The sequence below is a fragment of the Hypanus sabinus genome, chromosome 6, assembly GCF_030144855.1.
Source record: "Hypanus sabinus isolate sHypSab1 chromosome 6, sHypSab1.hap1, whole genome shotgun sequence".
NCBI lineage: Eukaryota > Metazoa > Chordata > Chondrichthyes > Myliobatiformes > Dasyatidae > Hypanus > Hypanus sabinus.
In genome coordinates this window covers 179,340,977-179,364,075 of record NC_082711.1, presented here as the reverse complement: position 1 = coordinate 179,364,075, position 23,099 = coordinate 179,340,977, and the positions used below count along the sequence as shown (strand labels likewise).

The 23,099-nt window shown below is 47.2% G+C and overlaps 1 protein-coding gene across 2 annotated transcripts in view; it reads left to right on the top strand.

The window, feature by feature from the left end:
• pigs (phosphatidylinositol glycan anchor biosynthesis, class S) overlaps positions 1–20,118 on the top strand; it is a 107,746-nt gene extending 87,628 nt beyond the window's left edge. The window contains exons 5-11 of one of the 2 annotated variants that reach the window (XM_059973715.1): positions 469–795; positions 3,085–3,227; positions 6,711–6,825; positions 8,453–8,598; positions 13,566–13,666; positions 14,985–15,195; positions 18,815–20,118. In XM_059973715.1, coding sequence (XP_059829698.1) covers positions 469–795; positions 3,085–3,227; positions 6,711–6,825; positions 8,453–8,598; positions 13,566–13,666; positions 14,985–15,195; positions 18,815–19,078 — 1,307 coding nt within the window. In that variant the 3' untranslated portion in view covers positions 19,079–20,118. Of the gene's footprint in view, positions 1–468; positions 796–3,084; positions 3,228–6,710; positions 6,826–8,452; positions 8,599–13,565; positions 13,667–14,984; positions 15,196–17,790; positions 17,888–18,814 lie in introns of those variants that run through there. The other variant, XM_059973716.1, reaches the window with a different exon arrangement.
• The last annotated feature ends 2,981 nt before the right edge of the window (positions 20,119–23,099 follow it).

Below are 23,099 nucleotides of genomic sequence, written 5' to 3'. Positions count from 1 at the left end.
GGTTGCAATTTTAATCAATGCGCAATTATTCTATCCGTAATGTCATAGCTCCAGAATGATCTCTCATACTTTAATTGCTTGAATTTAAATTCCCAGCTGTCTTGATGGGACTTGAATTTGTGGTCTAAACCTCTGACCACTTAACCACTGCACTGGTATCTTCTTCCCAGTGTCTAATACCAGAGGGCATGCATTTCTGGTGAGAGAGGCTAATGTCAAAGGAGATGTGAGGGGCAATTGTTTTTTCACAGAGAGTGGTGGATGCCTGGCTGGGATGGTGGTAGAGGCAGATACATTAGGGACTCTTTAGGGACGTTTAAATAGGCACATGAATGTGGACGTCGTGTAGGCAGAGGGGATTAGTTTAGTTGGCCGTTTGATTACTAATTTAATTGGTTTGTGGGCTGAAGGGCCTGTTCCTGTGCTGTACAGTTCTGTGTTCTAACTTGCTCCCTCCTGTACTTTCAGGGGCAGTTGTCACTTTATCGCAGGTTTACGAGAGCCCAGCGGGTTCAGTGGTGATCTATGTCGTGCCCACGGATTCCCAGCTGATGCCAGATGAAGTCAGCGTTTACATCGGGAAGCACAGGGCCAGCTTGCTACGCTCTCCCGTGACTGGCTCGCACAGTGTGCAGGATGTGCTTCGGGACATCGATGACAGCATAGAGGAGATCCTGCAGACGGTGTCCTTCACTGACGATATGGTGGTTGCCGCGTTGTCCAACCGCGTTCCCTTGGGAACCTTTGGTGCCGACAGCTTCACGGCGACTTCGACAGCATTCAAATCCAGTCTGGGTGAGAACAACTTCTTGCTTCCTGCCATTGGTGATTGACTGTACCTGCTGTTCCACAAAGAGGCTCTGTGTGCACACATTACTCTCGTGCCTTACCCAATAACTGAAACAGGACAGGCGTCATTGGAACCTCGTTTAGTCAGATTGCTGACCTACACCCTGACTAATGTTTGTTTTGTTTTTACTTAGGGGTACTTAGAACACAGGGAGGCAGGGTGGAGATATGTCTTTACCACAGGAGATGTAAGAGGCTCCTTCCCTCCGCTGGCCTGCAGGTCACCCTTGGGCAAGGTGTAGCTCCTGCTTAGCCCCCGGTCAGGTCATGTGAAGCCATGGGAGCAGGTGGTGGACAGTCGTATGAGCAGCCGGTGTATATCACAATTCTTGGTTATGCGACCACTGACACCAGGCTGGCAATCTCTGAAGAGTATTGATAATGGCTGGGGTCACCTATCTTGTGAAGACACTGGCCAGAAGGCAATGGTAAACCATTTCTGTGGAAAAATTTGCCAAGAACGATCATAGTGACGGAAAAATGTCATAAACAGGTGCATAATACATCACAGTACAGGCCCTTCGGCCCGCAATGTTGTGTCGACCCTTTAACCTACTCTTCCCTCCTACAGAACCCTCCATTTTCTATCATCCATGTATACAACACGGTAACAGGTCCTACCAGTGTAACGGGTCTGCACTGCTCTATTGCACCCACGTAACCAATTAACCGCCTAACCAGTGCATCTTTAGAAAGTGGGAGGAACTCCTTACAGACAGCATCGGAAATTGAACCTGGGTGTCTGGTGCTGTGATAGCGTTATCCTAACCTCTTTGTTACCCTGTTACCCTGCTGCCCTCGTGTGTTAGTTACCCTGCTGTCCCACTGCCCTAGTGTGTTAGTTACCCTGCTGCCCCACTGCCCTGGTGTGTTTGTTACCACTGAAGCGGAAAGTTACGGTATGTAAAAGTGATGTGCTCTCAGGCAAGCAGGATAGGTTGAAATAAAAACTAAACTGGAGGAGATCACTGCTCTCCTCAGCTAGCACATCAGAACAACTTCACTGAGACATCGTGCGTTGGAAGTCTTGTGTACAGCTCGGCTCGTGACACCACAGGACGAATGTGGCAGCTATAGAGAGAGTACTGTCAACCTTTTTAGCAAGGTAAAGGAACCGGTGTATTGTCACCACCGATTAACCGGACTCGGAAAATTCACACTCGTTCCTCAATCAGACTTTATTTACCTGTGAACAAAAAGAACAACTTAGCCCTGTCACCAATCTGTTCTAAAGTCTGAACAAAAAAAAGGCATCTTTATACAGAGTAAACCGGATACTGACCAGCTGGATGTTCAAGTTCCTTATTGGCTGATCAATCACCAATCACTCAACAACAATAGCCAGTAGCATCTTCACGTTTATATCCAATAATACTTCAAAATTAGTAAAGTAACTGACTAATTGTAAGTGTCACCCTACAATCCTTCGTTTGCATCCTGATCTCGTCTCCATACACCAAATGACTCTGGTCCCCATGCTGTGCAGAGGGAACCTCTGCTCTTCGAAGACCTGGGCTGTCTGCATTCATCTGCGATCTGTCTTTGCCTGAACATTATCTTAACCCTTGCTTTGCTACAACTTCCAGAATATAAACATCACCGATATTTGCTGAAATACACTCAGCAGCCACTTTATTCAGTACCTCCTGTACCTAATAAAGTGGCCACTGAGGGTCTGTTCGTGATCTGCTGCTGCTGTGGCCATCCACGTCAAGGTTCAACATGTTCTGCATTCAGAGATGCTCTTCTGCACACCACTGTTGTGCGTGGTTATTTCAGTTACTGTTCCCGTCCTGTAAGCTTGAGCTAGTCTGGCCATTCTCCTCATCAACAGGGTGTTTTCACCCACAGGATGGCCGCTCACTGGATGTTCTTTTGTTTTTCACACCGTTCTCTGTAAGTTCTAAATCCCAGGACATCAGCCCAGGAGTTGCTGAGAACTCAAACTGCCCCGTCCGGCATGAACAATCAATCTCTTAGATCGCGTTTCTTCCCCTTTCTGATGTTTGTTCTGAACAATAGCTGAACCTCTTCACCATGTCTACATGTTTTTATGCATTGAGTTGCTGCCACATGATTGGCTATTAGATACTTGCATTAACGAGCTGGTACACCTAATAAAATGGCCACTGAGTGTATGACCATAGTCAGCTGCAGGGTGTGCCTTGCAGGAGATGTCTGATTTGTCTGCATGTGTGGGCCATTTGAATTTCTGCTTCTTTTATTCTGTGCCAGGATACGAAATCACCTTCAGTCTGTTGAACCCTGATCCCAAGTCCCATGACATCTGTTGGGATATCGAAAGAGCTGTGAATAATTACGTGCAGCCCTTCCTGGACAAGCTGTCATTCGTTGCCAACTTTTCCGTAGACTCTCAGGTAAGACTGAGTTAATGAGTCCTGCAAAATGTCAGTGTGGCATTGGTCTCTGCTGGTGTCGGTGTGCTGGCTGGAGAGGGGAATCACAACGCCACAGGAGATAAATGTCTTGATAAACTTGGGAACTTGACAATCGGAAATAACAAGCCTGGCTGTTGTTTCTGATCTGAATTTTAAATTCCACATAAAGTAAGACACCACAGCAGCATCTGTACGTTTAAATATTGCAAAGGTACATCCACTTCTGTCAGGTAAGGATGCTGAAAACTAATTCACGGCTTTATATCAGATAAACTAGATCATTGCAATGCACTTCTCACTGGCCTTCCAAAGCAATCTATTGACAAACTTCAACCCATTCAGAACACTGCTGCTAGACTTTTAACCAAAACCAGGATGAGGAACATATTCCCTTTCTAACTACTCTGCAATGGCTTCCTGTATCATTTAGAATTGATTTTAAAGTTTGCTTGCTTGTTTTTAAAGCTCTCAAAGGTCTGGGAGTGGAGTACATCACAGAATTGTTTTTGTTTTAGAACCCTGTTCGAGCTCTCAGGTCTTCTTCCACCGGTCTCTTAAATTTAATCAATCTCCCTCGAAAGATAATTGGCAGGTCAGCATTTTTTAACTAAACTGCTAAGCTGGGGCTCAAACTGTAAGGGATGCAGACTCAGTTGATGCTCTTAAACGCCAGCTCCAAACCTATTTATTTAACGTTGCTCTCAGATAGCATGTTTCTGTCTTTTATTTTCCGGATTTTTAATTGTATTTTCAGGTTTGCACTTTATTCCATTGTTGAACTGTGTGGCCTGTATGAACAGAGCTCTATGAATAAATAGGGAAGCTGGGCTTTGATTTATATCATGTTTTACAGCTTTATGCTTCCTAAAGCATTTCAAGATTGATAAAGTACTTCTTTGAAGAGCAGATATACCTCTAACAGAACATAGAACAGTGCAGCACAATACAGGTCCTTCAGCGCATGATGTTGTGCTAGCTTTTTAACCTATTCCAAGATCAGTCTAACCCTTCCCTCCCCCATAACCCTCCAGTTTTCTGTCATCCATGTGTCTATCTGAAAGTCTCTTCAATGTCCCTGATGTACCTGCCTCCACCACCACCTGACAGTGCGTTCCACACACTCACCACTCTGTGTAACAAAATCTACCCCTACTAACCCTCACTCCAATACTCTCTTTCGACCACCTTAAAATTATGCCCCATCATATTAGCCATCTCCACCATGGGAAAAAGTCTCTGTCTGTTCACCACATCTATGCCTCCCACCATCTTGTACATCTCCATCAAGTCACCTCTCATCCTCCTTCACTCTGGAGAGGAAAGTCCTGGCTCACTCAACCTATCCTCATTAGACATGCTCTCTAATCCAGGCCGCATCCTGGTCAATCTCCTCTGCACCCTCTCTAATCCAGGCCGCATCCTGGTCAATCTCCTCTGCACCCTCTCTAATCCAGGCAACATCCTGGTGAATCTCCTCTGCACCCTCTCTAATCGAGGCAGCATCCTGGTGAATCTCCTCTGCACCCTCTCTAATCCAGGCAGCATCCTGGTCAATCTCCTCTGCACCCTCTCTAATCCAGGCCGCATCCTGGTCAATCTCCTCTGCACCCTCTCTAATCCAGGCAGCATCCTGGTCAATCTCCTCTGCACCCTCTCTAATCCAGGCCGCATCCTGGTCAATCTCCTCTGCACCCTCTCTAATCGAGGCAGCATCCTGGTGAATCTCCTCTGCACCCTCTCTAATCCAGGCAGCATCCTGGTCAATCTCCTCTGCACCCTCTCTAATCCAGGCCGCATCCTGGTCAATCTCCTCTGCACCCTCTCTAATCCAGGCAGCATCCTGGTCAATCTCCTCTGCACCCTCTCTAATCTAGGACGCATTCTGGTCAATCTCCTCTGCACCCTCTCTAATCCAGGCAGCATCCCGGTCAATCTCCTCTGCACCCTCTCTAATCCAGGCAGCATCCTGGTCAATCTCCTCTGCACCCTCTCTAATCCAGGCCGCATCCTGGTCAATCTCCTCTGCACCCTCTCTAATCCAGGCAGCATCCTGGTCAATCTCCTCTGCACCCTCTCTAATCCAGGCCGCATCCTGGTCAATCTCCTCTGCACCCTCTCTAATCCAGGCAGCATCCTGGTCAATCTCCTCTGCACCCTCTCTAATTCAGGCAGCATCCTGGTCAATCTCCTCTGCACCCTCTCTAATCGAGGCAGCATCCTGGTCAATCTCCTCTGCACCCTCTCTAATCCAGGCAGCGTCCTGGAAAATCTCCTGTACACTCTCTCTATAGCTATCCTTCCTATAATGAGGGTACCAGACTGAAGACAATGTTCCCAGTGCTTCCCTCTGACAGTGTTACTCCTCCCCAGTGCTTCCATCCAACAGTGTCACTCCTCCCCAGTGCTGCCCCTCCGACAATGTCACTCCTTCCCAGTGCTTCCCTCTGACAGTGTTACTCCTCCCCAGTGCTTCCCTCCGACAGTGTCACTCCTCCCCAGTGCTGCCCCTCCGACAATGTCACTCCTCCCCAGTGCTTCCCTCTGACAGGGTCACTCCTCCCTGGAGTAGGCCCAGAGCTTCAGCTCAGAGTGTAGCAGGGTTAATGTCACAGAGTCCGCAGACACGAAGCCTGGAACAGGCCCAGAGCCTCAGCTCAGAGTGTGGCAAGGTAAATGTCACAGAGTCCGCAGACACGAAGCCTGGAACAGGCCTGGAGCTTCAGCTCAGAGTGTAGCAGGGTAAATGTCACAGAGTCCGCAGACACGAAGCCTGGAACAGGCCTGGAGCCTCAGCTCAGAGTGTAGCAGGGTAAATGTCACAGAGCCCGCAGACACGAAGCCTGGAGCAGGCCCACAGCCTCAGCTCAGAGTGTGGCAAGGTAAATGTCACAGAGTCCGCAGACACGAAGCCTGGAGCAGGCCAACAGCCTCAGCTCAGAGTGTAGCATGGTAAATGTCACAGAGCCCGCAGACATGCAGCCTGGAGCAGGCCCACAGCCTCAGCTCAGTGAAGAGTGAAGCAGAATTGGCCCGATCCTTGCCCCTTGTCCCGATACCAATCCATCTGGCCTGGTGTTTAAATTGTACAAACTCCGGTCGTTTCTCGTTCTAAGACCCATGCTCTGTTGCGTTGATGCGCTGTGGGCCTGGACCTCACAGCCATGCTTCACCCCGTACCTGACCCTCCCAACACTGAAAACATTCCCACAACCTAAAGACTTACTTTCACAGACTCTTCATCTCATGCTCTCGATATTTATTGCTTATTTCTTGTTTATTATTTTGCTTTTATTTGTACATACAGTCAATGCCCACAAGGAAATGAATCTCAGGGTTGTATGTGATGACCTTGATAATGAATTTACTTTGGGTTGAATCTGGCAGGTTCACGACCTTCATCACTGTCAGGTTTTGAGTTTAGTGCGAACGATGGCTTCTGACTGAACCTGACTCTCTTTACAGATACTCTATTACGCAGTTCTTGGAGTGACACCACGCTTTGATAAAGCCTCATCGAGCTTCTCACTGACTGAGGGCAGCTTGTCCCATGTGATCAATCCAGTCGAAGCCAAACTCGGTAAGAATGTGGTCAGCCCACTGAAGGGTTTTCCAGGACGTTAATGTAGTTAAAGGGATTAACTAGCCACTACACTCCCACACCACCTCAGCATTTACTCAAACATACAGATCGAGATGACTGCCACATCTCGAACATCCAGCAGTAGCAAGCCTAGTCTGTCCTGCCTTTACCCATAAGAAACCCCGTCCATTCCAGTTGGATTTTGCAGCCTTACCAAGGGATTTAAATGTACCATAAGCTGTAGAGAGCCCACACCGGTCCCTGTGGTGGGTCACTTGCCAGCCACCCTTCTGTTCATGCAGGCCTCAAGATTGTTTACTGTTGTTTACTGCTGTCCAATGAACAAATGTAAAGGAGAATGAAACCACTACACAGCTTTTATTCTCAACAATAACCTTTGATAGGCCCCGTCCCGGCCCCTGAACATACAATGGGCTTTACTTCCTTTCCTTGGCTTTCTCCTTCATCTGTTTCTCTTTTTCCTTTTCTTTCCTGTGATCGTGAGGAACTGCCATAGAGTTTGCTGTGTCCCCCACAAAACACTGTATCTCCCAAAGGATCTCATTTCAATTCGACTTCCCATTCCAATTCCAACGCTGGTCCACGTCTGTCCGTGACCTCCTCTACTGCCAAGCTGAGGAGGAGCAACACCTCTTATTCTATTTAAGAAGCCTCAATTTCTCTAACTTATGGTAATTTTTCCCCTCCAATTCTTTCCTTATTCTCCTTTCTGGTTCCCCTCTCATCCCTTCTCCTGACCTGCCCATCACCTCCCTCAGTTCCCCTCCTCCTTCCTGTTCTTCAATGGTCCTCTGTCCTCTCCTACCAGATTCCTTCTTCAGCCCTTTCCCTCTTCCACGTGCCCCTCCCCAGCTCCTTACTTTATTGTCCCCTCCCTCACCACCCACCTTCCCCTCACCTGCTCTCACCTATCACCTGCCAACTTGTACTCCTCCCCCTCAGCTCACCTTATTCTGGCTTGTGTCCTCAGTCCTGAGAAGGGGTCTCTGTCCAAACGTCAACTGTTTATTCTTCTCCCTAGTTGCTGCCTGACCTGCTGACTTCCAACAGCATCTTGCTCTGAATTTCCAACATCTGCAGAATCTCCTGTGTTTATGCAGTGGATCATTCCAGTTCCAGTTTATTGTCATTCAACCATACACACGTATAGAGCTAAACAAAACATCGTCCCTCTGGGACCAAGGTACAAACCACAGTACATCCAGTCACACACAGCACAGATTTTGCAGTGACAATCCAGCACATACAGTCACAGAATAATAGTCGCTGGGAGACCTGGCCTGGAGATTGATGATCCATGGGACATTGACCTGAAACCACATTTCTGCCAGACAAGCGCGCAACAGTTGCTCATCTCGTGCTGAGTCAGCTGCCGGTGAAGGCAGGCCAGCTTACTTTCCAGGGAGATCTCCTTCTTGTGAGAACAGTAGGCAAATCCCGCTTGGTTGTTGCCTTCTGCAGAATGATAAAATTCTGGTAGTTGTCACGGGAAAAGACTTGTGGGTGGATTTGATTTTTCCTGAGATATTAGAGAGAGAATTACAGGGAAGAGCCACCAGTAGTCATGGAGCCTGAATTAACCTTTCTCTCTACTCATTCCCAGGATCCAATGTCGCTTCATCCTATCCGGTTTTGAATTTTCTTCTCTATGTTCCTGAGTATTCTCATTCTCCTCTGTACATCCATGACAGCAGTGGCTCTCCTGTCGAGTCAAACGCTTTTCACAGCCCCCGCTGGGGCGGGATCTTGGTAAGTGCAGATAATTAACCTGTCCTAAAGATCCAGAGGTTAAATGTTAGCTTTTTTTGCAACACATACAGTACATGGAAACATACAATGACATAGGAGTTCCTATCCCATCCTCTGTACCTACTTCCTTAAAACTGCGCCCTCTCGTACTAGCCATTTCAGCCCTGGGAAAAAGCCTCTGACTATCCACATGATCAATGCCTCTCATCATCTCATACACCTCTATCAGGTCACCTCTCATCCTCCTTTGCTAGATTAAATGGTCAGCACAACATGGTGAGCTGAAGGGCCAGTACTGTGCTGTACTGTTCTGTGAGGCAGTATCCATGGCAACAGTGGCCATAGCAACCGTGTTTCTCAGCCACTCCCTGAGTGCATCATAGCTGAAAATAGCACCCAGTTTAATTTTCTGGTTTTCCAGAGAAGGACCCCCATCTGAAAAATCCCTAAATCCAGGGTGATTCCCGTTCATTCGCTGCCTCCGTAACCAGCAGAATTGGTAGCAAAATCAGCCATAAGCATTATTACAAGCACCATCAACACAAATACCACAAAATTTGTCCCCTTCCAGTTCATTTAATTGAGAGCATAGTTTTAACAGGCAGTCTAGCCTGTCTCTGTGTGCCTGTCACCCTGGTTCTCGCTAAGGCAGTGTGCCTCCTGCATCAGCTCGTTAACCCTTTCCTGCCCATTGTTTGAATGTATTGCCTTGTTTGGTTTATTGTCAGCTATATTAGTGCCTCTGAATCATGTTTATTATCACTGGCAAATGTTATGAAGAGTGCGGTATTGTTGCGGCAGTACAGAATCAGGTTTACTATCACAGGCATGTGTCATGAAATTTGTTAATTAGCAGCAGCAGTTCAATGCGATACATAATCTAGAAGAAAGAAAAGTGCAATATGTTAAAAATTACTATAAATTACAATGAGATATACTGTGTGTGTACAGTAAGGGTCCTAGACACACACAGCCTAAGATTTTGTACTGTACTGTATTTGTCAATGTGGAGCGGAGAGCAAGCTTGTAAATCTGGCGGGAGCAAAAGGTGTTGGGAATGGGCGAGGGTGGAGTGCCGGAGGAGGGTGTGGGTCAGGTGGCAGAGAAGTGCAGACACACCCAGCCCTGACTCACCAGGCAAGGTCATTTGATTCCAGTTGATCATTACAGCAAGTCTCTCTGGTGCTTCCCGTTCCCTTCCCTCTCCCTTCCCCTTTTCCCAACCGTGATTCCACCCTCCCTGCTCCCTTCCCGCTCTCAGTCCACAATAAAGACCCAGATCAGAACCAGGTTTATCGTCACTCACATATCTCATGAAACTTGTTTTTATTTTGTGGCAGCAGTACATAAAATCCCTATGGGACTGTGAAAAGTCTCAGGCACCCTGGCTGCACATACAACTTGTGCCAGAGCTGTAGATATTTATTAAATAAGTGGTGCATAGAGAGAGCAAAGCTAATGAGGTAGTTCCATAGTGAGATGGGGTTCGGAAAGCTGATGGTGGAGAGGAAGAAGCTGTACATCCTTGTGGACCCGTATCTCCACCATGATGAGGGCATGTCTGGAGGAAAGGCTGAGGGAGCTAGAGCTTGCTTTGTTTCTCTAATAAACCAGTCAGCCTGAGCTCAGTGGTTGGTCAGAGCCCACTGTCAAACTTCGGCAGAGGTAAGGTTTGTGCAAGGGGGCTGAGTACGAGAGACGTGAGGTAACACTGCAGCTCTGTAAAACCCTGCGTAGACCACACTTGGAATATTGTCTTCAGTTCTGGTCATTTCATTATAGGAAGGTGAGGGTACCCAACCTGAGGTCCAGGGACCCCGCAGTTAATGGTAGGGGTCCATGGCGTGGCCGGCGTGGGATGGCGAGTCTGTCGGGACCCTGGGGACTTGTGGAAACTGTGTGGTGATTTCTTTTGAACTTATAGTCCTTTAACATCTTTGCACTATTTTTACTGTGCCCATGGTCTGTTTTTTTTTTATCAATTATGCTATTGTTTGCACTGTTGTAACTATGTGGTTTTGTGTAGCTTTAGTTTTTGGTCTTGTTTGTTTGGTAGATTTGGAGCTCCTTTCCGGGGAGCTAAGATGGTAGCACAATATTAAAATGCAGCAGCCTCTCCGGACTCTGGATTGGGGATTGCCAAACGTTATCTGGATTTTCTGGTGTAGTCTGTTTTGTCATGTGCTTTTGTGATATCATTCTGGATGAACGTTGTCTCATTTTATAACTGCATTGCATTTGTGGTTTCTAAGTAACAATAAACTGAATCTGAAAAACGGTTGGGAACCCCTGCTCTAGAAAGGGTGCAGAGGAGATTGAACAGGAAGCTGCCTGGATTAGAGAGGGTGCAGAGGAGATTGACCAGGAAGCTGCCTGGATTAGAGAGGGTGCAGAGGAGATTGACCAGGATGCTGCCTGGATTAGAGAGGGTGCAGAGGAGATTGACCAGGATGCAGCCTGGAATAGAGAGGGTACAGAGGAGATTGATCAGGATGCTGCCTGGATTAGAGAGGGTACAGAGGAGATTGACCAGGATGCTGCCTGGATTAGAGAGGGTACAGAGGAGATTGACCAGGATGCTGCCTGGATTAGAGAGGGTACAGAGGAGATTGACCAGGATGCTGCCTGGATTAGAGAGGGTACAGAGGAGATTGACCAGGATGCTGCCTGGATTAGAGAGGGTGCAGAGGAGATTGACCAGGATGCTGCCTGGATTAGAGAGGGTACAGAGGAGATTGACCAGGATGCTGCCTGGATTAGAGAGGGTGCAGAGGAGATTGACCAGGATGCTGCCTGGATTAGAGAGGGTGCAGAGGAGATTCACCAGGATGCAGCCTGGAATAGAGAGGGTGCAGAGGAGATTGAACAGAACGCTGCCTGGATTAGAGAGGGTGCAGAGGAGATTGACCAGGAAGCTGCCTGGATTAGAGAGGGTGCAGAGGAGATTGACCAGGATGCTGCCTGGATTAGAGAGGGTGCAGAGGAGATTTACCAGGATGCAGCCTGGAATAGAGAGGGTGCAGAGGAGATTGACCAGGATGCAGCCTGGATTAGAGAGGGTGCAGAGGAGATTGACCAGGGTGCTGCCTGGATTAGAGAAGGTGCAGAGGTGATTTACCAGGATGCTGCCTGGATTAGAGAGGGTGCAGAGGAAATTTACCAGGATGCTGCCTGGAATAGAGACGGTGCAGAGGAGATTTGCCAGGATGCGGCCGGGATTAGAGAGGGTACAGAGGAGATTGACCAGGATGCTGCCTGGATTAGAGAAGGTGCAGAGGAGAGTGACCAGGATGCAGCCTGGATTAGAGAGGGTGCAGAAGAGATTTACCAGGATGCTGCCTGGAATAGAGAGGGTGCAGCGGAGATTGACCAGGATGCTGCCTGGATTAGAGAGGGTGCAAAGGAGACTGACCAGGATGCTGCCTGGATTAGAGAGGGTGCAGAGGAGATTGACCAGGATGCTGCCTGGATTAGAGAGGGTGCAGAGGAGATTGACCAGGATGCTGCCTGGATTAGAGAGGGTGCAGAGGAGATTTACCAGGATGCTGCCTGGATTAGAGAGGGTGCAGAGGAGATTTACCAGGATGCTGCCTGGATTAGAGAGGGTGCAGAGGAGATTGACCAGGATGCTGCCTGGATTAGAGAGGGTGCAGAGGAGATTGACCAGGATGCTGCCTGGATTAGAGAGGGTGCAGAGGAGATTGACCAGGATGTGGCCTGGATTAGAGAGCATATCTTATGAGGATAGGTTGAGTGAGCCAGGACTTTCCTCTCTGGTGTGGAGGAGAATGAGAAGTGACTTGATGGAGATGTACAAGATGGTGAGAGGCATAGATGTGGTGAACAGACAGAGATTTTTTCGCATAGTGGAGATGGCTAAAACGAGGGGGCATAATTTTAAGGTGGTTGATGGAGAGTATTGGGGTGAAGGTTATCAGTTGTAGCTTTTTTACACAGAGTGGTGAGTGTGTGGAATGCACTGTCAGGTGGTGGTAGAGGCAGATACATCAGGGACATTGATGAGACTTTCAGATAGACACATGGATGACAGAAAACTGGAGGATTATGGGAGAAGGGAAGTGTTAGACTGATCTTAGAGTAGGTTAAAAGGTTGGCACAACGTCATAGGGTCAGTACTGGACTGTACTGTTCTATGTTCTAAAGCTCTCACAAGCATCAACATGATAATGAACACATGGCCACTTCATTGAGGCGGGATTGGGTTAGGGTTAGGGTTAGAGATTAGGGTTAGGGATTGGTGGTAGCCAGTTCTGAGATAAAGCGAGTGACAAAGGTGAGGAGTTTATGAAGGGGCTGTGAGAGAGAAAGGCCTTTACTTCCTGATTGTTCAGTGAAGAGTTTACCCACAGAGTTGCAAATATTGTCAGCCACATTACATCAGTGCCATGAGCTGTGTTGTCGGAGTAGTTTCATCCACGTGACCACTGGTACTTCATCGTTTGCCGTCAGTCACTCCTGTACAGCTTCTTCCCACCACCATCAGATTTCTGAATCAATGATAAAGCCATGTACACTACCTCAAAGTTTTTTCTCTTTTTTCACAACTAATTTAATGTATAAGTATATTTCTTACTGTAATTTATAGTCTATTATGTACTGCTGCTGCAAACAACCAATTTCATGCACACTAGTAATAGTAAACCTGATTCTGATAGCTACAGTCAAGTACATACAACCAGTTTGTGTACGTTAGCTAATCTGATGTATTTATATTTATTGTGTTCTTTATAAGTTTTGCATGCTGCTTCGGATCCAGAGTAACAATTACTTCATTCTCCTCCACGCTTGTGTCCTGAAGAATGGCAATAAACAGCCATGAATCTTGTTTCTGGCATTAGGGTTAACCCTAACCCTAACCCAATAAACAGCCAAGAATCTTGTTTCTGGCATTAGGGTTAACCCTAACCCTAACCCAATAAACAGTCATGAATCTTGTTTCTGGTCAGATTTACAATGTGGACCAACAGCAGGTGAACAAAACCCTCCTCCCGGTTTCCGTCAAGGTGGACATGGCTCGAGTGATGGAGGTCTTTCTGTCTCAGCTGCGGTAAGGAAAATAAGGAACTTTGCATTCTCAGGGATGTCACATCTTTCAAGGGACACTGAAACCTGGGTTTATAATGTCAGTTTGCAGTGAATTTGCTTAACTACTGACTGACACAGAAAGGGGGCATTTGCCTCATTGCTGGCTCCCATGTGCTCCCCTTTTCCGGGTAGCCCAGCGATTTACTCTCTCTCCTGTCAACTTCCCTGTCATCCATTTCCCACCACCTGCTCTAACACAGTCTATGGTGTCCGGTACGTGCCTGTTGGATGATTTGTGTACGTGACTGTAGCACCGAATGACACACACAGAATGCTGGAGGAACTCAGCAGGTCAGGCAGCATCTATGGAGAGGAGTAAATCATCAACGTTTCTGGCCAAGATCCTATCTATCTATCTATCTATATTTATTTATTTATTTATTTATTAAGAGATACAATGTGGAACAGGCATTCTGGCCCAATAAACCGCACTGACCAACAACCCACCTATTTAACCCTAGTCTAATCACAGGACAATTTACAGTGACCAATTAACCTACTAACCAGTACGTCATTAGACTGTGGGAGGAAACCAGAGCACCTGGAGGAAACCCACGTGATCACAGGAAAAACATGCAAACACTCCGATCCCGCCCAGTGCTGATTTGTTGCAACGCAGTTATTCAATTCTTTGATGAAATTTTTTTAAATGACAAAAATTCATTCTGATCAACACTTAAAACTTCTGAAGAGCAGCTGCTATTCAACTGGCCAATAGGAGCTCTTTACATACGCTCTAAACCAATCACGTATTCGTTGGCGCTCTGCCTCCTGCGTGTGTGAATGTCGCTCCCTCTGAGGAAATGTGCTACAAGGATGTCGCTGAGTCTTGAGGGTCTGAGTTACAGGCAGAGGTTGAGTAGGTTAGGGCTTTATTTCCTGGGCTGAGAGAAGATTTGATAACGGGTAAACCAAAGTATGAATGCAGATAGGCTTTTTCCACAGAGACTAGAACTACAGGTTGTAGGTGAAGGGTGAAATATGAAATTTTTAAGGGGAGCCTGAGGAGCCTGAGGAGAACGTTTTCACGTAGAGGATGAATGTGGGTTTGGTTTCAGCATTTAAGAGAGGTTTGAATAGGTACATGGATGGGAGAGGTATGGAGGGCTATGGTCCGAATGCACTATGCTCGATGGGACGAGGCAAAAAATCAATTTAGCACGGACTAGATGGGCGAATGGCCTCTTTATGCACCCAAGTGCAGAACGTGTGAAAGGGCAAGTGACCTGCTTTTCTTCCCTCACGTTCACACTCTCTGTCCCTCTTCTCCCTGCTGCCAGGTTGTTGATGGGGATACAGAAGGTGCAGCCCCCCCCAGATACCGTCATCCAAAGCCCCGGGAACATGGTTGTCACTGACTGGGAGACCGACCGTCTCCTCTGCGTCAGGACAGTGGAAAACATCGCCACAGCCACAAACACGCTGACCTCCCTGGCACAGCTCATCGACGAAATTGGGAACATCGTGATCAATGACAACATTGCCTCTGAGGTAGGTTCTTTGTCACCCTCACGCCCACCACTTTGTGTGCTCGAGTGCACGTCTGACTCTCCACTGCCCTCATACAAGGGCTAATGCTCCCTTCACCTGGTATCTACTGTCAGTGAGGGGTTGGGATTGGCCCAGCCAAGGGCACTAGACTGGCTCAGAGATCAGTGTTCCTTGGTGTGGGATGATGAGGAAGATATTCTGAAATGGACCATAAGTTATGAATCTGGAGTCTAAAATGTGTACTTTAAGTGAAGTACGCGCGTATCACGGATAGCGTGATGATGTATGTAATTCATGTATTTATACACTTACCCCATAGTTAATTCTTTAAACCAGTATATACTAAGTGTATATAAATACAAGATTACTCAAATATTGAAGTATCAAATATGCAACAAAGACCATAAGACATTGGAGCAGAATTAGGCCATTTTGTCAAGTCCTCTCCTTCATTCCATCATGGCTGATTTACTGTCACTCTCAACCCATTCTCCTGCCTTAATCTTTAAAGCCCTGACTAAGCAAGAACCTATAAATCCTTGCTTTAAATATAGAAATATAGAAAACATACAGCACAATACAGGCCCTTCGGCCCGCAAAGCTGTGCTGAAGATATCCCTACCTTAGAACTACCTAGGCTTTACCCGTAGCCCTCTATTTTTCTAAGCTCCCTATAGCCATCAAGGAGTCTCTTAAAAGATCCTATCGTTTCCACCTCTACCACCAGCGCAGCAGCCTATTCCACGCACTCACCACTTTCAGCTTAAAAAACTTACCCTGACATCTCCTCTGTACCTTGATCTTGACTTGATCTCCACAGTCATCTGTGGCAATGAATTCCACGGGTTCACCATCCTCTGGCTAAAGAAATTCTGGCTCATCTCTGTTCTAAGTGGACGTCCCTCTGAAGCTGTGCCCTCTGGTCCTAGACTCCCCCACTATAGGAAACATCCTCTCCACACCCGCTCCATCTGTGCCCTCTGGTCCTAGACTCCCCCACTATAGGAAACATCCTCTCCACATCCACTCTATCTGTGTCCTCTGGTCCTAGACTTCCCCACAATAGGAAACATCCTCTCCACACCCGCTCCATCTGTGCCCTCTGGTCCTAGACTCCCCCACTATAGGAAACATCCTCTCCACATCCACTCTATCTGTGTCCTCTGGTCCTAGACTCCCCCACTATAGGAAACATCCTCTCCACATCCACTCTATCTGTGTCCTCTGGTCCTAGACTCCCCCACTACAGGAAACATCCTCTCCACACCCACTCTATCTGTGCCCTCTGGTCCTAGACTCCCCCACTATAGGAAACATCCTCTCCATATCCGCTCTATCTGTGCCCTCTGGTCCTAGACTCCCCCACTATAGGAAACATCCTCTCCACATCCACTCTATCTGTGTCCTCTGGTCCTAGACTCCCCCCACTATAGGAAACATCCTCTCCACATCCACTCTATCGGTGACCTCTGGTCCTAGACTCCCCCCACTATAGGAAACATCCTCTCCACATCCACTCTATCTTTGTCCTCTGGTCCTAGACTCCCCCACTATAGGAAACATCCTCTCCATTTCCACTCTATCTGTGCCCTCTGGTCCTAGACTCCCCACTATAGTAAACATCCTCTCCACACTCTATCTAGATCTTTCAATATTTGATAGGCTTCAATGAGACCCCCCCTCACTCTTCTGAACTTCAGCAAGTACAGGCCCAGAGCAATCAAATGTTCCTCAAACGTTAATCCTTTCATTCGTAAAATGCTGTAGAGATGGTTATCAGTGGTGGAAGGGTTGACAGTCGGAGAGAGTGTTAAGTTCCAGGGATTTGAAATACATTGCTTAAGAGGTCAGTGGAATCGGACTGAGGAATTTAAAAGGCAATTAGACAAGAAAGGGCGAAGTGTTGTCTGATTGGAGGGTTCTTTGAATAGCTGGCATAGTGAATGTTCTCAGCCTGTGGTCTATAATGAGAACACATTGTATGTTAACTCCAGTGTTAGCATTTCCGTCGTGTTGAAGCTGTATGAGACGTTGGTGAAGCCTAACTTGGAGAATTGTGTGCAGTACTGGTCAACAACCTATAGGAAAGAACTAAATAAGCTTGAAAGATTACAGAGAAAATTTAAAAGGATGTTGCTGGGACTTGAGGACCAGAGTTATAGGGAAAGGTTGAATAGGTTAGGACTTTATTGTCCAGAGCATAGGAGAATGAGGGGAGATTTGATAAAAGGTATACAAAATAGGGTAAATGCAAGCAGGCTTTTTCCACTGAGGTTGGGTAGGATGAAAACTAGAGGTTATAGGTTAAGGGTGAAAGATGAAATATTTAAGGGGAACATGAGGGGAAACAACTTCTGTAGTTTGAGTATGGAATGAGCTGCCAGTGGAAATGGTGAATGTGGGTTTGATTTCAACATTTAAGAGAAATTTGGGTAGGTACATGGATGGGAGGGATATGGGCTGATGGGACGAGGCAGAATAATAGTTTGACATGTACCAGATAGGGTGATGCACCTGCATCTGTGCAGTATCATCCCGTGACCTGATTTCTACCTGTCTAACTTCCAGCTTGTTGTTCCTTCTCTGTAACACCAGGTTTACAGCGCTGTGGCTTCTGTGCAGTATCACCCCGTGACCTGATTTCTACCTGTCTAACTTCCAGCTTGTTGTTCCTTCTCTGTAACACCAGGTTTACAGCGCTGTGGCTTCTGTGCAGTATCACCCCGTGACCTGATTTCTACCTGTCTAACTTCCAGCTTGTTGTTCCTTCTCTGTAACACCAGGTTTACAGTGCTGTGGCTTCTGTGCAGTATCACCCTGGCTAACTTACAGCTTGTTGTCCCTTCTCTGTAACACCAGGTTTACAGTGCTGTGGCTTCTGTGCAGTATCACCCTGGCTAACTTACAGCTTGTTGTCCCTTCTCTGTAACACCAGGTTTACAGTGCTGTGGCTTCTGTGCAGTATCACCCTGGCTAACTTACAGCTTGTTGTCCCTTCTCTGTAACACCAGGTTTACAGTGCTGTGGCTTCTGTGCAGTATCACCCTGGCTAACTTACAGCTTGTTGTCCCTTCTCTGTAACACCAGGTTTACAGTGCTGTGGCTTCTGTGCAGTATCACCCTGGCTAACTTACAGCTTGTTGTCCCTTCTCTGTAACACCAGGTTTACAGTGCTGTGGCTTCTGTGCAGTATCACCCTGGCTAACTTACAGCTTGTTGTCCCTTCTCTGTAACACCAGGTTTACAGTGCTGTGGCTTCTGTGCAGTATCACCCTGGCTAACTTACAGCTTGTTGTCCCTTCTCTGTAACACCAGGTTTACAGTGCTGTGGCTTCTGTGCAGTATCACCCTGGCTAACTTACAGCTTGTTGTCCCTTCTCTGTAACACCAGGTTTACAGTGCTGTGGCTTCTGTGCAGTATCACCCTGGCTAACTTACAGCTTGTTGTCCCTTCTCTGTAACACCAGGTTTACAGTGCTGTGGCTTCTGTGCAGTATCACCCTGGCTAACTTACAGCTTGTTGTCCCTTCTCTGTAACACCAGGTTTACAGTGCTGTGGCTTCTGTGCAGTATCACCCTGGCTAACTTACAGCTTGTTGTCCCTTCTCTGTAACACCAGGTTTACAGCGCTGTGGCTTCTGTGCAGCAGTCGCTCGAGGAACTGGAGGCCGGGAGGCTCTTGCCTGCCTTCCAGGCCAGCAAGGAGGCCATCACCTCGTCTGAGAAAGCCTTCTTCGATCCTTCACTCCTGCACCTCCTGTACTTCCCGGACGATCAGAAGTTTGCCATTTACATCCCCCTCTTCCTGCCCATGTGTGTCCCCATCGTGCTGTCACTGGCGAAGGCGGGGATGGATCGCAGGTGGAGACGAAAGGTGCATTGAAGAGGATACACTACGACTTGCAGTGTTGATTCTGTGTGATCTAATTTATTGGGATGGTGGATGCCACGGAATCGTGCTGGATCAGAGAGCATGCAGTCTTCAGTTACCTCACACTACCCACAGAAAATACAGCAAGTGTCACCAGAACAAAAACACAGATCCAGAGCAACTCCGGAGGAACTCAGCAGATCAGGCAGCGTCTGTGGATAAACAGTCAATGCCTTGAGGCTGAGACCCTTCATCAGGCCTGGAAAGGAAGAGTTTGACGAAAGGTCTCAGCCCAAAAAGTCAACTGTTTATTCCCCTCCATAGATGCTGCCTGACCTGCTCAGTTCCTCCAGCATTTTGTGTGTGTTTCCACCAAATTAAATCTCATGAGAGAGCGATGATTCGCTTTCCCCAAAACCCTGGCAAACGCCAAGGCACTGGAGACAGGCCAAGGAGAGTCGGGACAAGAGTGGGGGGGGGGGGGGGGGGGAATCTGTGTTTGTTGTACACACACCGAAACTCAACCCTCTGTGCCATTGCTATTGTAAATACTTTGTGTCTAAGTTGTGTACAGTAGGCAGATTTGTACAGTCAGTGCTTGGCATACTTGGAGCTGAGACCTGAGGCCTACACATCCCAGTAGTGCCTGGCATTTCTCATCATACGGTCACCCTGTTCTAACTCATTTCTCTGCCATTCCTCTCATCCCAGCTCCTTCGCATGGCATTATTCTTTCAACTCCCCTACCTTTTCCCTCTTCCTGTCTCTCCCCTCCCCATCTCCCTCTACCTTCCCTTCCCCTCCCCCCCTCTCGCCCCTCCCCCCTCCCCTCCCCCCTTTCTTTCTCTTCCTGCCTCTCCCCCTCACCCCACCTCTCTCCCCCTCCCCCTCTCCACTGCTCCCCTTCTCCCCCTCTCTCTCCCCATCGCTCCCTCTCACTCCCTCTCTCCCCTCGTCTTCACCCTCAGTGTTCACATCTGTTCAGTTCCCTGATGTGAGCCATTTAGTCAGACAGAACTGCGCTTCAGTAAATGTTCTGTTTGACCTTGTAATGTTGTGTTTAATCGACTCATTATTAACCAACTCATGCGCAATAATGATTTAAAACGACAGAGGTGTTCATTAGGGCTTCTGGAACAGCAGTTTGTCCTTGTTCAGGTTCCGTGTCTGACGGGAGGTATGGAAGCTGTGGAGGTGGCACTGGACTGCCTCGCAGTACAAACTCAACAAACTGGCTGTGGCGTATTGGTTTGTTCAATCTGTTCAAGGTTGACAGAGTCATAGAGCACTACAGCAAAGAAGCAGGCCCTTTGGCCCATCTAGTCTGTGCTGAACTATTAATCGGTCTAGTCCCATTGACCTGTCCTCCATACCCCTCCCACCCATGTACCCATACAAACTTCTCTTAAACGTTGAAATCAAATCTGAATCCACCCCTGTGCTGGCAGCTCGTTCCACTCTCACCACCCTCTGAATGAAGGGGTTTCCCCTAAAACATCTCACCTTTCACCCTTAACCTATGACCTGTAGTTCTTGTCTTACCCAACCTTAGTGGAAAACACCTGCTTGCATTTACCTCTAGTGAATCTCCCCTCATTCTCCTATGGATACAGTTCTAACCTATTCAACCTTTCCCCTATAACTCAGGTCCCCTTATTCACCAATGCTCTATTCAACCTTTCCGAAGTCTCAGCAACATCATTGTAAATTTTCTCTGTATTCTTTCAATCTTGTTTACATCTTTCGTGTAGGTAGGTGACCAAAACTGCACACAATACTCCAAATTAGAGCTCACCAAAATCTTGTACAAATTCAACATAACATCCCAATTTCTATACTCAATACTTTGATTTATGAAGACCAATGTGCCAAAGGCTCTCTACATTCATAAAATAAGGAAGAGCCTAGACTGTGTTGACGGGGAGCAGTTATTCAGCTTGGAGCCCGTCGTACGTGCTGCTCCACACTCATGGTGACTGGGGCATAGAAGATGGGCAGTTCAAAGTGGGTCGTCTGCAGGGTCCCTGAGTTCCTTTGGGTGAGACGCTTCCAGCCAGGGCAGGAGTCACTGAGACTGGGTTGGCTCTGTGATCTGATCTCAAGATTTAAGTTTAATTGTCACACGTTACAGTGAAATGAGTATTTTGTGTTAATAACTGAGGTCAGCCCACAAGTGTCCCCACACAATCCGGTGCCAACATAGCATGCCCACAATGTTCAGCAGAACAATACAGAGCATGACAAGCAACAAAACAACAGCAGCGACACCAACCCCATTTCTCCTTCCACAGTCTTCTAACCCCGAGATAGTATGTATCCACCGGCCTCAGATTCAGACTCGGACACACAGACATTGACCCTTCAACTACCCTGGTGGACTCGCAGAGATTTTCAGACATAGAAACATAGAAAAACTACAGCACAATATAGGCCCTTCGGCCCACAATGTTGTGCCAAACGTGTCCTTACCTTAGAAATTACCTAGGGTTACCCATAGCTCTGTGTTTTTTTGAAACTACATGTATCCGTCCAGGAGTCTCTTAAAAGACCCTATCGTATCCGCCTCCACCACCATCGCCGGAAGCTCATTCCACACACTCACCACTCTGCGTAAAAAAATTACCCCTGACATCTCCTCTGTACCTACTTCCAAGCACCTTAAAACTGTGCCCTCTCAAGCTAGCCATTTCAGCCCTGGGAAAAAGCCTCTGACTATCCACACAATCAATCCCTCCACTTCCTCATCCAGGTAAAAGCACAAAGAGGTGGGGTCCCAGAACAGATCCCTGAGGATTCAGCAATGCCTTGCTGAAATCCATATACACTACATCTACAGCTCTACCTTCATCAACGTGTTTAATCACATCCTCAGAAAATTCAGTCAGGCTCATAAGGCACAACCTGCCTTTGACAAAGTCATGCTGACTATTCCTAATCATATTATGCCTCCAAATGTTAATAAATCCTGCCTCTCAGGATCTTTTCCATCAACTTACCAACCACTGAAGTAAGACTCACTGGTCTATAAGTTCTTGGGTTAGCTCTACTCCCTTTTTTGAATAAGGGAACAACATCTGCAATCCTCCAGAACCTTACCCATCCTCATTAATGATGCAAAGATCATCGCCAGAGGCTCAGCAATCTCCTCCCTCACCTCTCACAGTCTCCAACTTGATGCTTTCCAAAAACTCCAGCACATCCTCTTTCATTATATCTACATCCTCAAGATTTTCAGTCCACTGCAAGTCATCCCTACAATCGCCAAGATCCTTTTCCGTAGTGAACATTGAAGCAAAGTATTTATTAAGTACCTCTGCTGTCTCCTCTGGTTCCATGCACGCTTTTCCACTGTCACACTTGATTGGTCCTATTCTAACATGCCTTATCCTCTTGCTCTTCACATACCTGTACAATGCCTTGGAGTTTTCCTTAATCCTGTCTCCCAAGGCCTTCTCATGGCCCCTTCTGGCTCTCCTACTTACATTCTTAAACTCCTTCCTGCTAGCCTTATAATCTGAGGGTATAAGGCTGAGGGTAGCAAACACCAACAGAATCAACAAACTCATTCGTAAGGCCAGTGATGTTGTGGGGGTGGAACTGGACTCTCTGACGGTGGTGTTTGAAAAGAGGATGCTGTCCAAGTTACATGCCATCTTGGACAATGACTCCCATCCACTCCACAATGTACTGGTTAGGCACAGGAGTACATTCAGCCAGAGACTCATTCCACTGAGATGTAACACTGAGCGTCATAGGCTGTGGCCATCAAACTTTACAACTCCTCCCTCGGAGTGTCAGACACCCTGAACCAATAGGCTGGTCCTGGACTTATTTCCACTTGGCATGATTAACGTATTTTTATTTAACTATTTATGGTTTTATGTTGCTATATTTCTTCACTATTCTTGGTTGGTGCGGCTGTAAAGAAACCCAATTTCCCTCGTGATCAATAAAGTATGTCTGTCTGTCTGTACATCTCTATCATTACCCAGTTTTTTGAACCTTTCGTAAGCTTTTCTTCTTGACTAGATTT